Source organism: Lepidochelys kempii, chromosome 2 (assembly GCF_965140265.1).
Source record: "Lepidochelys kempii isolate rLepKem1 chromosome 2, rLepKem1.hap2, whole genome shotgun sequence".
In the NCBI taxonomy this organism is placed as follows: domain Eukaryota; kingdom Metazoa; phylum Chordata; order Testudines; family Cheloniidae; genus Lepidochelys; species Lepidochelys kempii.
In genome coordinates, this window is record NC_133257.1 from 234,306,038 (window position 1) to 234,323,665 (window position 17,628).

Genomic DNA, 17,628 nt, shown 5'->3' on the forward strand with positions numbered 1-17,628 from the left:
TTTCTGATTTGGGCCTGAGCTGTGTTCACACTGGAAAATGACAAAGCTTAGACCCAAGTCAAAGTAGGACTCAGGCTCTGACTCACCCCCCTAGCAGGGCCCTTATCACCAGATCCTGAGTGCTTACTCGTCTGAGTCAGACTGATTTGCCTGTGGATGGAAAGAGGACTTGGGCTCAAACCTGAGTGAGCTCCTGGGATTGGGGTGCAGGCAGCTACCACAGCACTAAGACACCCCCAGCTGGCCCTTATCCGCTGACTCCCTGCCCGGCTCTAATTTTATCCTGTAGACGCTTCCCGTGGTGGTTGGGCTCTAGGACCCTCCCCGGGTCTCTGGGCGGCTGCAGGTGTCTAGTGCCGCGGAGCCAGGCAGACCCAGCGCTGTCTCCAGCGCGCTCGGTGCAGGAGGCTCCGCGGAGCTGCACTGGGGTGGGCACCGCCCTTTGCGCGGCGGCTGGCTGGGCTGGCGGGCGCGCTCCGAGGCCAGCCCGGGCTGAGTGGCGGCTCGCCGGCTCCCGGACCGTTTGTCTGCGCTCGCTCGGCCCCTTTGCACGATGGCCCGGCTGCTCCGAGGGCTCCCCCCGCTGGTGCTGGGGACCCCGGGAGCGGCCGGCGGGCCCGGGCTGCTCACACGGACAGAGGTAGCTGCTGCGGAGCTCGGGGGAAGGCCTGGCGGGGCTCAGGCTGCTCTCGGGGCCGGGGCCGGGCCCGCTCCTCCTGGCTCTCTGCCCCTGCCCTGCCGGCTCCCCCGGGCACAGGCTTCCGTGCAGCTGAGCGCCCGGGCGAGCCCCCCTTAGCCGTGCCCGGGACGAGGCCGCCCGCTCCCTGCCCAGGACGCTGCACCCGCCGGCGCCTGCCCTGAGCGCGGGGGCTGTTCGGTGGTGGCGCCACGTTCCGCCTGCCGGGGGGCTGCTGCTGGGCGCCGCCTTCCCGCCCGCGCGCGGGCCGCCGCGTGCGCTAGGGGGTGCTCAGCGCCCCGTGCCTGGGAGCGGGTCCAGGGGCTTGGCTGAGGGCAAAGGGGTTTCCCCGCTGGAAACGTCTGCTGTCTCCTGTGCCCACCTGGGCGGGGCTCCAGGGAACTGCTCGCAGCGTTGGAGCCTGGGAGGCGGAACTTCGGCTGGAGCTGACCGCGTGGGCCCCGCCGGCGCTCAGCACCCAGAGCGCCTGGTCAGGCGGTGGCTGGAGGCAGCAGGGAAAACACATGCTCCAGCTTAAGGAACCACAGAAACCTTTCCCGCCGTTCTGCTGCCCGCGCGCCCGCCCGCGTGTCCCTTTAGGCTCTGGGCAGGGCACTCCTGGCCTGTGTTGATCCTGGCCTGCAGGAGATCATTTAGCTCACTGAGTGCCAACAAGGGTGCCATGCGAAATGGTGTTTGTGCTGAACACTCATCTGCCCTGTATCCCATTCCTCGGAGCCTCCTATCTCAAGTCTTTTTAATGACTCTACAGGCTTTTTTGATGGGTGAATTGCTTGCTAGATCAGGAATCGCTGGGTAAAAGTTAATAGGCAATCAGTTAAACCTGTGGAGCATGCACTTATGACTATGGCAATGGTCTGTTTTTTCTCATCCCTTATCTGCCCCTGTGTACACTCCTCTTCACCTTAGCTTAGCTTATTGCTGAATTAGTGGGAGAGACGTAGTTATCAGGGATGTTCTGAGGTCACTGTTGAACACATAACATCCCTCCCCAAACAATTCATTGCTATCTCATAATATTCTTCATTACTATGGGGCCTCATTGTGCTAGGCATTGTACAAATACAGACTAGCAGACAGTCCCTGCCCCAAGGAGTTTACAATCTATCTATCCCACCCCCCTGACCCCCTAGAAAGTGAAGAGGGGAAGGGTGACATTTCTGAGATTGCTGCTCCACTAGTCTGTGAATTTTTCAGATCCTAGTTAGTAGTTGTTTAAAATAAAACTTCACAGATTATACACCTGGTACCAAATAGGCTAATATTTGCAATTCTATAACTATAACAGCTTCACTTTGTGAGCAGCTGTGTTAATAACCTATTACTCCCTACCACCAGCATGCATAGGAGTACTGGTAGTTCAGGCTTTTGTGACTTGGTACGCTGGGCTCCCTGCCCTTGTATCAATGATGAACCCGTGCTCTGATTTCTGCTATCCCTCTCCCATTCATTTGTGTGTGTTCTAACCTATGGATGAGCTCGGGCAGCCACTCCATACATTGTGTGGGATATTTCACCACCATTGCTGACAATGTATCAGTGAGTTCCTCTAGTTCAGTGGTTCTCAACCTATTTATTATTGTGGGCCGCATATATAGCTCTCTATGTGTTATGTGGGCTGCACCCACAGGGCTGGAGCACCCACGGTGAAAAATTAGTGAGTGCTCTGCACCCACTGACAGCCAAGCTCCCGGCCTCACCACCTCCTCCTCCCCAAGCACGCCGCGTCCCCGCTCCTCTGCCTACCTCCTAGCGTTTCCCCCGGCCTCCGCCAAACAGCTGTTTGGTGGTGTGCTGGGAGGGAGAGGGAGGAGCTGGGGAAGAGGCACAGCCGGAGCAGGGATTTGGGGAAGGGGTTGGAATAGGGACAGGGAGGGGGCAGAGACTTTGGGGAAGGGGTTGGAATGGGGGCTTGGCAGGGCTGGGAAGAGGCGGGGCAGGGCTGCATGGAAGGGGTGGAGTGGGGGCGGGGCCGAGGGCAGAGCGGGAGGTCAAGGACCCAGGGGAAAGCGGGGAAGTCGGTGCCTATGGGCCATGTACGCTGATTGGGCCACAAGTGGCCCACGGTTTGAGAACCATTACTCTAGTCTTTGATGGTCTGTAAATGAGGATAACATCTCTGTTAGCTTTGGCTCTGATTTCTAAGGGTCAAATTATGCCAAACCCTGCACCTAGGTGAAGAAGGTGCACCAGCAGAGCAGCCTGAATGGAGGGCCAAGCTTGGGGAGTTCCAGGACAGGGGCTGTGTTACACAGCTCCAGTATCTTTAACATAAGTGGTGTGTAGGGACTGCTGTCACGGTTCCAGCCCATAGCATAGAGAGCAGGTGTGGAGTTTTGCACTGCAACAGCATGCCCTGCTCCTCTGTTGGGTGTGGCAATATTCAGCTCCCAGTCCCACCTTCCTCACCTATATATTACCCACATAAACCTCAAGTTCAGTTGTTTGTGGGCAAAGTGAATTTTCAGCCTGATGTTGAAGTGGACAATGGCCAACAGATTGTGTTTCAAGATGAGAAAAGCACGTATTTTAAATTATATACTCTTTTCTTTTTCCAGTTAAAGATGTGGGGTCTCTGACTAGATATGATGAAACAGCTGTCACCACTGATTGGCAAAAGAAATTGACTCCGAAACAGTTCTATATCATGAGAGAAAAAGGAACTGAAGTGGTAAGCACGAGGTCTGATGCCTGTCAAGGAGACGGTACTGGAAATATCTCTCATTTTGTTCACGTTTCTGGGCTTAATCCATCCTTTAGCTATTGGGGGTTGGGGAGAAACTTTCTCTGGGGGCTCTTTATCCCCATCTACTGCAGGATTTCTTTCCTCTGAGGCCTCTGGTGCTGGCCTAGATGGGCAACTGGTCTGATCCAATGTGGCAGTTCCTGTGTGCTTGTAAGCTGGTGTGCAGACTTAGCCCTTTCTTTAGGGATTGTTTGAGTTCCAAAAACAAAGCTCAAAACCAAAACAAATCAACTCAAATTACCGGGGAATAATTGCTGGGCCCTTTCCAGCTCCAACCAGAATACGCCTTTCCTCTGCGGTTGCCTCCTTTGCACCAGCTTCCTCTTTCCTTTTATAACCCCACCCATAACAGCCATGTAATAGGTTGGAACTGAGTAACCCTTTACATGCCAGACCATGTTCATACCTTGTCACCCTGCTATATTTCATTCTCTAACTGAAAGGCCATATGGTTTAGTTCTATGTCACTAACTTGCCATGTGCCCTTGGACCAAATCATGTAACCTGTGTCTGTTTCCTTAGTTGTAAAATAAGGATAACAATTCTCTACCTCCCAGAGGGGCTATGAGGATTAGTTAGTTGTAGAGTACTTTGAAGTTGTTGAACTCTATATAAGTGACTTGATCTGTGAGGTGCTGCACACTTCATGAGCTTAGAAGGTCGTGACACTGGCTCCACTACCTGGATGATTTACACATTTGATGTTAGACTGTATTCTGGAAGCTTTTGAAGGCAGGGGCAATCTTCACTGTTAATCCAAAGGCATATTCCCCTCGATTTTGTGTGCGTGTTTGTTGTTTGTTCCTCAAAGGCCTCCTGTGAGGCCGTCTGTTTTTTCCCCCTGTTTCAAATCTGACCCTCTACATGTTTGTTCCAGATGTTGAACCTTGAAAGTAGTATGTTAATACTACGTTGTTTTTTAGCCATTTACCGGAATCTATCTGAATAACAGAGATCCAGGAATGTACCATTGGGTATACTGCAATGCCCCATTGTTCAGGTAAGATCTTCAAAATTCCAGCATATATGGCTGTCCTAAGAGCTTCTTAATATGACAGGCAGTGCAATATATTCTTAACGGGGGGAAAAAATCATAGCCCAGACTATCGAAAAATCCTTTGATGCTAGCATACGAAAAACTGCATGAGATTTCCAAGATGCTGGCAGGGACATGGGTATGTATTGGGCCCTGTTCTTAAACACATGAAGATCCCTAATGTCACCTATTATTTACTTGTTTGCTAACAGTGGGCCTGGTACATTACAAGGAAGTAAGAAAACATGATGACCTTCTAAGATGCTTGCGGTGTAATTCAAAACAAACTGGACACACACAGCACCTGGCCCACTGGGGAGAGTTGGAGTTGATGTAAGAGGTTGCAGCACATGCAGGGTCGAGCAAAAGCAGTCTGGGCCCAGCCCCTACGCATATCATAATACTGTGTGGTCCTTCCCCATCACTTGGAATGGTTGAAACAGAAGGACCTCCTCACTTCATAGAGGCAGGTGCAGTGGCATGGGGCCCATTTCTTCCCCTCCTAGAGGCAGAAGCAGGATCCCTCCTCCTCTTAAGAATGCAGAAAGGGTTCCCTCTGGAGAGAGCAGACACCTCCCACCCACCTCTGTACTTTTCCCGGGGTGTATCTGCTTGAGTGACAGAGCTAGGGCTTCTGCACTCTTCCCCTGCTGCACAGAGGCCTCTGTTGGTTGATATGGGCTGAGCCCCAAAGCAGCAGGTCTTGGAGCTAATACTCCATTGAGATTAATGGAGCAGATCACACCTCTGAGCTATTGTTTCAGGATGTCTGAAGATTCAGGCAGACATGACTTCATTGATTACACTTGTGTCACGTTTTCAACCAGGAGGGCTAGAAACCTACTTTTTTTAAAAAAAAAAACGGAGGGTCTGATATAGTCACATGACTCCAGAAGCTGGGACCTAGGCATGTCCTATAGTGTTTGTCCTCATCCAGCTCTGAGCATCGGTCATTTTGAAAGGCTTTGCAGAAGTGTGTTTTAAGGAGGGATTTAAATGAAGAGTGAGAAATTATTGGGATAAAACTACAAGGAAAGAAAAATAAATGGGGATCAGTCACTTCTCTGAATAATGGGAGAAGACTGGGACTTGACGCATGGAATTTTATGTTGGAAGAGTTTTAACTTTAGAAAAGATTAATTAGGGCCTTCAATGCAGCCATTGAAGATTCCATCCTACCACGAACACTCATGGATATTTTAATTTCTTTCATATTAAATCCCAAAAAAAGTGACTGGATGATCCTTGTTCCTTAATTTTATTTGTAAGACTGTCAGAGTTATGGATAAACAAATAGAATATATTCTCCCAGAGTGAGCCAAGCTGGTGTTGCTATTGACAACTATTCTAGCTTTGACATGTCTTCACAGGTTTACAGACAAATTGCAGTTCTGATTCTAGATGCTGGAAAGGCATTCAGTAAAGTGAACTGAGAATGTACATTACAGCTGGGAAGAAAGGCAGGTATTATTATTAAAGCCAAACTCTTATATTGCACTTTTCATCAGTAGATCTCACAGCATTTCATAAAGGTTACTATCTTTATCACCATATCCCAGTTGGGGAAACTGAGGCACAGAGCAAGGAAGTGACTTGCCCAGGGTCACGCAGCAGGAAAATAGAAGAGCCAGAAATAGAAACCAGGTCTTCTGAATCCCCACCCAGTGCTGTATCCACTAAGCAACACTACCACTGACTTTAGAGCTAGGCAGGGCTGTTGTGCCCAGGCATAGTTGCTTCTGAGTCTGTGTAGAAGAGGTTCAGGGATGGACAACAAGAATGATTAGAGGCATAGAAAAACATTTGTATGAAGAGAGTGAAAAGATTGGATCTGCTTACCTTTGAAAGGAGACAATGATAATGTATGGTAGAGAGAAGGTAGAGGCATATTCACCCTGTCCCATACTAGAAAAACAAAGGGACAATCAGTGAAATTGAAAGGTGGCAGATTTAAAGGAAAAGGAAATGGAAATATTAGTTTGCGCCATTAGCCTGCGGAATTCATTGCCCTAGAAGATATTGAGGCCAAGACCTTATCAGGATTCAAAAAGGAATTGGACATTTACATGGATGACAAAAATATCCAGAGTTATAATAGTAAAACACACCCAAGAGTTTGGGGAGGAATATAAACCCTCATGTTCCATGGCATAAGCTAACCTCTAACTCATGGAAGTAAAGAAGAAACTCTCCTTGGGGGCAGGTTATTTCATAACTGCCCACTGCAGGGTTTTGCACCATCTTTTGAAGCAGCAGTTGCTGACCACTCTTGGAGACAGAACACTGCACCAAATAGGCCACTGGGTTTGATCCAGCATGATGGTTCCCCCTTATCTCAGATGTTTATTGTCCACAGAGGCACTCACCAAGGATTTCCATCGTCCCTCCTACTTTCAGGTTAGCCAAAGCGTCTTGATAGCTGCAGAATTACCAGGGGCACTAAGGGCTTGATCCTGAAAGGAAAAGTGGTCATTAGACTGCTTAGCCCTGAGAAGTACTTACTGGCCCGCTGAGTAGTCCTTCTCCAGACCCTGTTCTTCTGGAGGCAGTGCATCACCTTTACTCTGCTGTAGAGCAGTAGTCTTGGTTTTCTATTAAAATTGTTACTGTACACCTACTTTTATATAGTGAGGATGGTTGCTGCCAACCCACTGTGTCTGAGCACCATAATATCTGCCCCCAGGCCTCCCTCCTTATCAGATCTTCAGGGGCACACGTGCCTAGGAAATGTGGCATGGGAATCTGTCTACTATTCTCTGCATACTCTTGACATTACTGGCCTGTGAGGGGCAGATTGTCTAAGATAATTAGGTGCCTTTAAGAAGCAGACAGGCATCTAGTTGGATGTTCAAAGGCACTTAAGCAGGTTAGGTGCCGAACTCCTGCTAAGCAAATGGCAGTTAGGTGTCTAACCTACTCCCACTACATGGAATTTTCAAATACCTTTGAAAATCTGGCCCTGAGTGTCTATGCTTTTCCTCTCCATACTCCCCTTATCAGCACTACACACTCTGCAAGATCATCAACATCTAAGTTTGTCAATAGGGTGTCTAGGAATGTTATATACAGATGGCTCTACTGTCTGTAACTGAGCCAGAAAAGATGGTTCCTCATATTTTGGACCTAGGTAATTGCCTTGTATATTTCCAACTAAGAGTTACATTGGGATAAGGCTGAAATCATACCAATTTCTATAAATGTTTTAAAACATACATTTCAGACTAGAACTTCAGTGGGAACCTGAGGAACTGCTATAAAATAAAACAATGTAAAGGCCATAGTAAAAATGAAGCAGGACCCAGCAATAAATGGTGATAAAACTAGATCGTGGTAATTGGGAACGGACTAAATTCACCTTTGGGTGAGCATGGAAATATAATACCAATGAACACTGCTTAAACTTTTGTAGCTTTTTAGATCATTGCCCATAAACATTTTTAAAAATCAATGTTCAGAAACTAGTAAGATGTTGCAAAACTCTGTGGAGACAAGGTAAAAAGCCTGCAATAGGCTAGAAAAGTGATACCTTCCAGCAGATCAGGGAGATTTTAAATTCCCAAATTGCAAAAACAATTGCTGTTCCTTTACATTAAAGCATCCTTTATATTGAATGTTAAATAAAGAAGGATGCATGAAGATGGGGCAGTATTGAAGAGAATTGTGTCAGTTGCTTTCATTTGTACTAAACTTCTAGTCTTACTGCAATAAAAAAAAAAACACACACAGACACACACACACACAGATCTTGTAACACACTGCTCTAGAAAAGCATGGCTAGAGTTGTCAAATAAATTGGACTTTGATCCATTGCTACAGGGGAAAAAAAAAAGTCACATTCTGCAACAGCCTATCCTTTAAGATTGGAAACAGGAAAATTCATAGGTTAAAATGGACTGAGAGAAAAAATTTCCATGATTCAATTTTTTAAGAAGGATCTACACAATGCTCATAGAAAAACTAGTATTTGAAAAGAGAATCATTCATCCTAGTTTAGCTGAGCTGTACACACAAAGAACTTCACAATAAAAAAATCCGTATTTTTTTAAAATGCATCGGAGTCTTAGCCAAGGATAAACAAAAAGTTCTCTCTCCATATGGTAGCAGAGAGTAATAAGTATATAGATATATCTACTCAGTGGAAAAGGTTCAAAATACATGGAACAAAGACCTCAACCGTCATACATAGCGAATTATGGAGTTTAAATGAAACCTCAAATCTTCAGTAACCACACAGCTGAGACTTCTACTGCAAAAAGCATTTTTAGAATTATCAGGACTCCATCAAGGTGGCTAAAGTAGAAATCAAAGCAAATGACATGTGCTGGAGATATAGTATGGTGAAGGCTAATCTAATGCATATGTTTTGGGAAAGTCCAGTTATCCATAAATTCTGCGATTAAGTACTTCAAAGGACAAATATGATCTTGAACAGGGGTATTTTTGTGGCTACTTAAATGTTTCTGTTAGAGGATATAAGTGATATACCTACTAGTAAACCACACAGGGACAATTTCTGTTTGAAAGCTGGTTTAATAGCTCAGAAGACTGATCCTTTGAAAATGGAAAACCTCTCCAGTAAGGTTTAAACATTGTAAAACTGGTGTAGAAGACTAAATGAACTAGCAAATTTAGGGACAGATCCAAAACCGATTGAGGTTGTAGTGGAAAAATTTCCATTGACTTCACTAGGTTTCAGATAGGGCCCTTACAGAGTATCATTCATTTAAATGAACAGAAGGATAAATGTAAGGAAATGTGGTTGTTTCTTGACAATTTATCAATATTCTGTTGTAATTTTCATGTACTATGTGTGGAGTGATGGCGGGGAGTTAGTGTATGAACATGTAGAGCTTATTCTTGTGTTCTGGAAATAAAACTATTAAAACAGACAAAAAGAAGCAGAAGTAGATTAAGTTTTAACCAGATGACGGTATTGGCTCCGGCCATGCCTTAGGAAGCTGCATGTGGGTCTTCCCCTGCCCATATGTGTTGGGGCAAAGCTGTCCCAGATGCTGCAGAGAGCCTTGCATAGCTGGAGTGGGGAAGGGACATTATGTGGTCCCCAGTCCTGCACCAACCCATATGGGGAATCTGCAAGCTCTGTTAACTTTCCTGCCATGAGCCTCTGTAGTACTGTCCAATACCCCCATGAGGTGAGGGGGCATGTTTCCCTCAGCAGATGACAGCTGGAGGAGCCCCTGGAGAACTGGTTCAGTTGAAGCCATGCAGTACAGTGAAGATGGACCAGGTCTCTCTGTGTGATAATCTGTCCTGGCTTCTAGCAGACCCCTGAGATCCCTAGGTGTTGGGGGCCAAACTCTGTACATCTTTTGCAAACCTGTAGCTGAGCATTTTCATAATACTTTGTGCCTTTGCATAATAGATGGAACAGTAGCCCTTAGAAGAGTGATCCTCCAGTCATTCCTTCACTACATTCTCACATACTTGCAAAGATTATATTGCTTGTAAAATATTTACAAATTATGTGCCAGATGTACATTGCTACTTTTGACTTGAATTAAAGTGAACATTGGCCATTTTAGAAACATTAAATGTTATGCTCAAATAAATTGGTTAGTCTCTAAGGTGCCACTAGTACTCCTTTTCTTTTTAGATATTAATATGTCTTTCTGAAAGGCACAGAAATAAGATTGTCAGTGTTTCATCATGCCCCACCAGAACATGCGTATTTATCTTAATTAAATGTTTCACTTTAGAGCATTTGTGATACAGGACTCCCTTCTGCTACTGGAAACTCTTCAATGGTGGCACCACTAGGTGCCACTGTAAGCACTGATTTTTGGGGAGCATTGAGAAAGCTGGCCCTGGAATAAGGGAATGAAAACCTGAGTGGAGACCTTCAGGATTTGTTCTTCAGTATATTTAGCATAGTAGTGCAATCAGTCTTGATTTGTTGCAATGATTTACAAATCTTTTATCCATAGAAATGAACAATTCTGAATTACTGTCATTAATAAATCCTACTTTATAATAGATTTTAAGATGAATGTGGAACTAGTTCTGTATTGGTAATAATCCCATAGATTAACTGTAGTGTTCTCTTTTTAAATGTCTGCTTAGAGAATTAAAATGGATGTAAAAAGGAACCCTTAAGGCAAATAACCTGAAATTGTTTCATTCTTGAATACCATTTATTTTTCATGCCATGCTGTTCTGTGATTTTACATCAATCTTCAGGTTTTGTATTGATTAGCTATATTGATTTGCATTATCTTTGACTTTATTTTTCCTCCCAACAGAATTTTGAATTGTACCTTCTGAGCAAAGGTTGGCTCAAGGATTCCCCACCCCCAGTCTCTTATCTTTTTCAGCATATTTTTTTCCAGTTCCTGTTTAACCACAAGTAGTAGTTGTCTCTGTAATGCTAATTGTCACCTCTTGGGGGCAATAGATCATTGTATTCTAGAAAGCTCCATTGACTTGTGTAGAATTGATCTGCTGGACTTTTTTTAGTTACAGCTTGTCGCTTTTGCTGAGGTATGAACCTTGTCTGGAAGGTTAAACTAATGAGACTCCAAAACTTAGTGTAATTTTCAACTTTGATTTTTTAAAAATAATGTATTTGGAAGCATAAAGTTTTTAACTGTGGCCTTTGGAGCTCTATGGAAAGTTCCTAGTGTGGTTAGCTATTTGGAAAGCCATTTTCAAACACTGTAGAAGGCTGGACCACCACTGATGAGACAGAAGCTTGTACTCTAGAAAGAACAAGAAATCTATTAGGTGAAAAGGTTCTGGAACAGTGATATGCAGTGAAAAAGATGCTTACTGAGCCAAATGCTATTTAAAAAACCCCAAACACAAAAAAAAAAAAAAAAAAACAAAGGTGAAGGAGACACGTATCGGGGGTAGCTGTGTTAGTCTGTATCCACAAAAAACAACAAGGAGTCTGGTGGCACCTTAAAAACGAACAGATTTATTTGGGCATAAGCTTTCGTGGGTAAAAAACCACTTCTTCAGATGCATGGAGTGAAAATTACAGATTCATGTATTAACATACAAAAGCCAGTAGGAGAACACTTCAATCTTCCTGGACATTCTATAACAGATTTAAAAGTAGTTATACTTGAACAAAAAAACTTCAGAAATGGACTTCAAAGAGAAACAGCAGAACTAAAATTCATTTGCAAATTTAACACCATTAATTTGGGCTTGAATAGGGACTGGGCGTGGCTGGCTCATCACAAAAGCAGCTTTGCCTCTCCTGGAATTGACACCTCCTCATCTATTATTGGGAATGGACTACATCCACCCAGATTGAATTGGCCCTGTCAACGCTGGTTCTCCACTTGTGAGGTAACTCCCTTCTCTTCATGTGTTATTATAATGCCTACATCTGTAATTTTCACTCCATGCATCTGAAGAAGTGGTTTTTTACCCACGAAAGCTTATGCCCAAATAAATCTGTTAGTCTTTAAGGTGCCAAAGGTGAAGGAGAGAGTAGAAGGAAAAGCCAGTTTTTCCTATTGAAAACAACAAAAAAGGTCTGATTAACATCTATATTCTTGATTAACAACAAGATCTGCTGTCCTCAGTAGGTCAGAGAAGAAATACAATTCTGGCACTGGATGGCCTTCATTTTCAGAAGCTTTCGGTGCATGTGGTACAGATGAATGCAATGCCAATATCCTGAGGCGTCCAGATACCTCATTGGGATCAACCAGCACAGAAGTCATTTGCAAACAGGTACATTTATCTTGAAGGTGGTATGGAAGGACTTTATGGTGTTTTCTTCTTCCCTCATCTTTCTTTCATTGTCTGCATAGTTTGCCATAGAACAATATCTAGAGATTGGTCCCTTTTCGCCTTGGAATCTATCACTGTGATCATCTAGTCTGACCTCCTTCATAACACAGGCCATAGAACTTCACCAGTGTAATTCTTAGAGAATATCTTTAGGAAAACACCCAGTCTTGGATTTAAAAATTGTCAGTGGTGGAGAATAGACTATAAACCTTAGTAAATTGTTCCAATGGTTAGTAACCCTTACTGTCAAAAATGTACACTTTATTTACAGTCTGAATTATCTAGCTTCAACTACCAGCCACTGGATTATTATACCTTTCTGTACTAGATTGAAGAACCCATTATTAAATATATGTTCCCCATAAAATACTTATAGACTGTATTCAAGTCATCCCTTAGCAGCCTTTGTTAAACTAAATAGATTGAGCTCTTTGAGTTTTTCACTATAAGGAATGTTTTCTAACCCTTGAATCATTTTTGTGGCTCTCTGAACTCTCCAATTTATCAATCTCCTTCTTAAATTGTGGGCACCAGAACTGGACAAAGTATTCTAGCAGTGAATGCATCAGTGCCAAATACAGAGGTAAAATAACCTCTCTACTCCTACTCAAAATTCCCCCGTTTGTGCATTCCAGGATCAAATTAGTTCTCTTGGTCACAACATCACATTGGGAGCTCATGTTTAGCCGATTATCCGCCTCGACCCCCAAAGGGTAAAACTTTCAAAATGTCTAAGTGACTTTGGCGTCTAAGCCCCATAGAAATTTAAGTCCCATTTACTTTCAAAGTCACTCAGGTGCTTTTGAAAATGTTATTTGGTGTGTGAATTTATATAAAATCTTTGTGGATATGTTTTGTTTGCATCCATGCAGTTAGCAAATTAGTCTGTCTGGAAGTATTATGATACCACTGAAAAATTTTATTTCTCATCCCTTGGGATTCAGATATGTGAGTCAAGATCAAAGCAGTATCAGCTATAAAAATCCATTTTTGTTTGAGGGAACAATCTGGCAGATAAGATGAGCATCTTTTTAAGTACACTCAGGTTGGAATTTAGGAACAAAATCTATTACCAATTCACTAGAGATTATTTCATGTGACCAACTGTTACAAACATGTCTGTGGTGTTTGGCCACACTTTGTAGGACCTGATGCCTCAGAGTGTACCAGAGGTATGAAATAGGATTGACAAAGTATTCCATAGAGGTTAGCAAGAATTTTGTGTGCATAAGACCTGCAGAACCAGGTCATATCTTGCCTGCAGCAGGGCCAGGTTCTGTAGTGAGTACATCTTATTGTGTATTACTGCTAACCTGGAAAGACTGGGATCTCTTAGAACAACTCATAACCTCACATTCCTTTGGATGTCTTTACAGCTTGTGAACTTGCTGTTAGCTTTGTGCTGATCCCACTCCTCATGCTGTGAGTGTAGAAAATCTTTTCTTAAAGAAATGTCTGAGTAGCCTGTAGGGTTTTTTCCCCCTGAGTTGTCACTCTTAACTAAGTTGTGGAATAGCACTGCACTGCAGAACATGGAGTCCTGTCTGATATTCTACCTTGAAGAGATTTGTGTTCACTTAACTAATCATTGTTTTTCTGTTGCAGTGTGATGTTGGTCATGTGTTTGATGATGGTCCCAGACCTTCTGGACAAAAGGTTCTGTATCAACAGTGTTTCGTTAACGTAAGAATGGCCGTACTGGATCAGACCAAAGGTCCATCCAGCCCAGTATCCTGTCTGCTGACAGTGGCCAATGCCAGGTGCCCCAGAGGGAGTGAACCTAACAGATAATGATCAAGTGATCGCTCTCCTGCCATCCATCTCCACCCTCTGACAAACAGAGGCTGGGGACACCATTCCTTAACCATCCTGGCTAATAGCCATTAATGGATTTAACCTCCATTAATTTATTTAGTTCTCTTTTAAACCCTGTTATAGTCCTAGCCTTCACAACTTCCTCAGGCAAGGAGTTCCACAGGTTGACTGTATGCTGTGTGAAGAACTTCCTTTTATTTGTTTTAAACCTCCTGCCCATAAATTTCATTTGATGGCCCCTAGTTCTTATATTATGGGAACAAGTAAATAACTTTTCCTTACTCACTTACTCCACACCACTCATGATTTTATATACCTCTATCATATCCCCCCTTAGTCTCCTCTTTTCCAAGATGAAAAGTCCTAGCCTTTTTAATCTCTCCTCATATGGGACCTGTTCCAAACCCCTAATCATTTTAGTTGCACTTCTCTGAACCTTTTCTAATGCCAGTATACCTTTTTTGAGATGAGGAGACCACATCTGTATTCAGTATTCAAGATGTGGGCTTACCATGGATTTATATAAGGGCAACAAGATATTCTCCGTCTTATTCTCTATCCCTTTAAACCAAGCTTAGACTAGTAAGAGAAGGATCTTTTGTAGCTGTCACAACAATACTTCACTTTAGTACCAAACGTGAATTCACTACCAGATCCTTTGTGCTGCTGGAGTTTTGCTTTATTGCTGTTGAGAAAATGTTGGTAAAAATATATTTATTGTAATTTCTAGCCTAATATTTGTGTTCATTTGAATTTGGTTTTAAGAATGTGTACAATGTATTAGTTTTGACTATAATGTTTAAGTTTCTATGAAATAATGCAAAATGTTTATGGAATTGAACATTGATGTGTTCCTCGATCTTGTAGATGTTGAAATAAAATGTTTCTCAGAATGATTGCCTTGTACTTAACTTAAACTTCTACATTAACTTTGAAAAGTAAATCCAAGTCATAGTGGCCTGTAGGTTTCAGTGTTAAAATGTTTGCTTTTATGTTGGGCTCATCAAGTACTGATTAAAAAGCAAATAATGCACATCTGCAAATTCGTATTTTTCCAGGTCTGAGAGACATTTCATTGAAGCAGCGACTTGTGAGAGCAACTGACCCCAGAAATTCAAAGCTCTGCAGTGGGGCAATGTAAGTCCAAAGTATTAACACTTTCTCCCAGCCCCAGTCTGAGACAACAGAATCAAAGGGGGCTTTGAATTGCTGCAATTCCCACCGAGATTCAATTCTGACAAATTTATTCTTCTTCCAGAACTGAATTGGGTTGGGATTGCAAGTGGAGACCTCACAAGGGTATGCTCCCCATTTTAGCTTGAATGAGGTGTGAGGGTCGTTAATCTTACCACTATCACCCCAGCAGTATTTAGGGATAAGTAAAGTATTTAAAGACCACTGATTTTGTCTCTTACTTCTCCCATCTTCCAAATGAGATCTCAGCTTGTTTAGCTAAAGGATGCCATATCCTGGATGCCATCAGAAAGTAACTCTAGACTTTGAGACTCTTATTACAAGGTTAGCAGATCTACTCACTTGGTGCATTGCCTTGCATGACCACCAGTATGTATGATAACCCTTGTGTTCCCCGATTTCTTCCAGCAGACCAGACCTACCCCCAAGGAAGCTAGATTTCACCACTTCTTGAGATCCATTTCCAGAAACCTATTTTCAGAGCATGGTTACCTTATCCCTAGGCTCTTCCAGCAACGCGAGAGGAAGGCCTTTTCACACTACAGCGAACAGTGCAGAAGTAAACATAATTCAAAAATGGGATGAAATTATTTTTTGGAATTTAATTTAGATTGTCGTCGTTTCAGTGAAGAAGACTTCCTATTGGGAAGACCTGTAACTAGACAGCCAGGGCACACTTTGTTCTTGCCCAATAGCTTCTTTGTGCTGGCTGTGCTACGTCAAAACAAAGGAGCCGTACCGTAGGTTCAAATTCCTTAAACTCCCAGTGAATCTCAGCCGGCACAGGGAACCTGTTTTGTAGGCACCAATCTGTCTCTGTACTCTTCAGCCCTCACCCCTGCCCTCAGGAGCCCCCAGCATTGAGAGGGCAGGAGGATGGCTGGCTGGCTGGGACAGCCTCTAAATAGGCAGCCTCTAAATCGGGAAGACACAAGCCACTTCCATTGTGTCCCTGACACGAGTGGTACTATTGGCACAGAGTGGAACTCAGCTCTTAGACGCCAGTTATGTTTGTAAATGTAAGGGGACTGTTGCCCCCTTACTAACATTCAGTGGGGGTGTTTTAGTTGCTAGCTCCAAGTACTAAAAAGGGGGAAGGGTCGATGGGGAATCAGGACCCTGAGACTGACAGCCCCCAGGAACAATGGGGAGAGGCCAATGCTCCAGGTCAGCCTGAATGACAAGGCAGGCAGGCTAATCAGAGAGTCAGGAGGCCAGGGAGGTCCCATCCTCCGTGTGAGCTGGATTTGCCTGGGTCAGACAGAGTGGGGCCAAGCGAAGGAGAAAGCAGAGGCCCAAGCTAAGCTGGGGAGCAGAGCTGTGCCAGATCCAGAGGGACCAGAAAAGCAGCCCAGAGAGAACAGACCCTGTCCTGGGAGCAGAGCTGCAGCCCCAAAGCCAGAGGCACAGACCAGTAGAGCAGACTTGCCCTGGGAGCAGAGCTGCAGCAACCAGAGCCAGAGGGGCCAGAAAAGCAGCCCACGAAGCAGGTCAGCGCTGGGAGAAGTCACAGAAGCAGCCTGCAGAGCAGACCTGTCCTGGGAGCAGAGCTGTCGCAACCAGAGCCAGAGGGGCCAAAGAAGCAGCCCAGGGAGCTGGAGGCAGAGCAGCAGCAGTGCAGAGACAGAGTGGTGCAGCTGGGGCTGGAGCAGTCCGGAACTGGGTGCGGTGAACAGCTGGGGAGACCCTGGGCAGCAGACCCAGCACAGGGAGACGCCTCAGCCAAGAGGCTTTGCAGGCCAGGCTTGGATCATAACCCCGACAGGGCGGGGGCGACACTGGGAAGAAGGGTCCTACCACTTAGAGCCTGAGAGCATATGGCCACCACCAGAGCAAGTGTCCGACCTACAGCACAGCTAGAGCCTGAGAAGAAGACCTGGGACTTACAAGGAACAGACTGTGAACTGCCCTGACATTCCAGAGACACTGTTTGTGATGTTCCCTGCCACAGAGCGGGGTGATGTGTTTCCTTTAACCTTTTCCATTTTTCCTTATTCTTTTTAAAATTAATTGTTGATTAAATAATTTACATTTGCTTTACATTGTATGTAATGGTTAGTGGGTCAAGGAAGTGCCCAGTGCAGAGAGAGTACCCCAGAGTGGGGACACCCTAACCCCTGTCCTAGGTGACCACAGCAGGGTTGGGGGTTGAGTCCCCCAGGAATCCTGGGCCCAGCCTTGTTGGGGTTACGAGGACTCTGCCAGACAGGAGAGCGGAAGGGGAGTCCTCAAGGGCAGGGAGGCCACTGGGTAAAGGAAGTGGAAGTGAAGACTCAGAGCCTTTCGCTCGCCCACTTCACCAGGGTAGTAAAGAAGCCAGGAAAGTTCCCCACAATAGCAGGACTATTTCCCCACTTACATAAGGAAATGATGCAC

The 17,628-nt window shown here is 44.7% G+C and overlaps 1 protein-coding gene across 1 annotated transcript; it reads left to right on the forward strand.

Moving 5' to 3' along the window:
- Positions 1–428: 428 nt before the first annotated feature.
- Positions 429–14,827, forward strand: MSRB2 (methionine sulfoxide reductase B2). Its single transcript, XM_073334235.1, has 5 exons — positions 429–640; positions 3,256–3,368; positions 4,367–4,443; positions 12,036–12,183; positions 13,849–14,827. Exons 2-5 carry the CDS (start codon positions 3,345–3,347, stop codon positions 14,032–14,034), a joined length of 435 nt encoding a protein of 144 aa, XP_073190336.1. The 5' UTR covers positions 429–640; positions 3,256–3,344; the 3' UTR covers positions 14,035–14,827.
- The last annotated feature ends 2,801 nt before the right edge of the window (positions 14,828–17,628 follow it).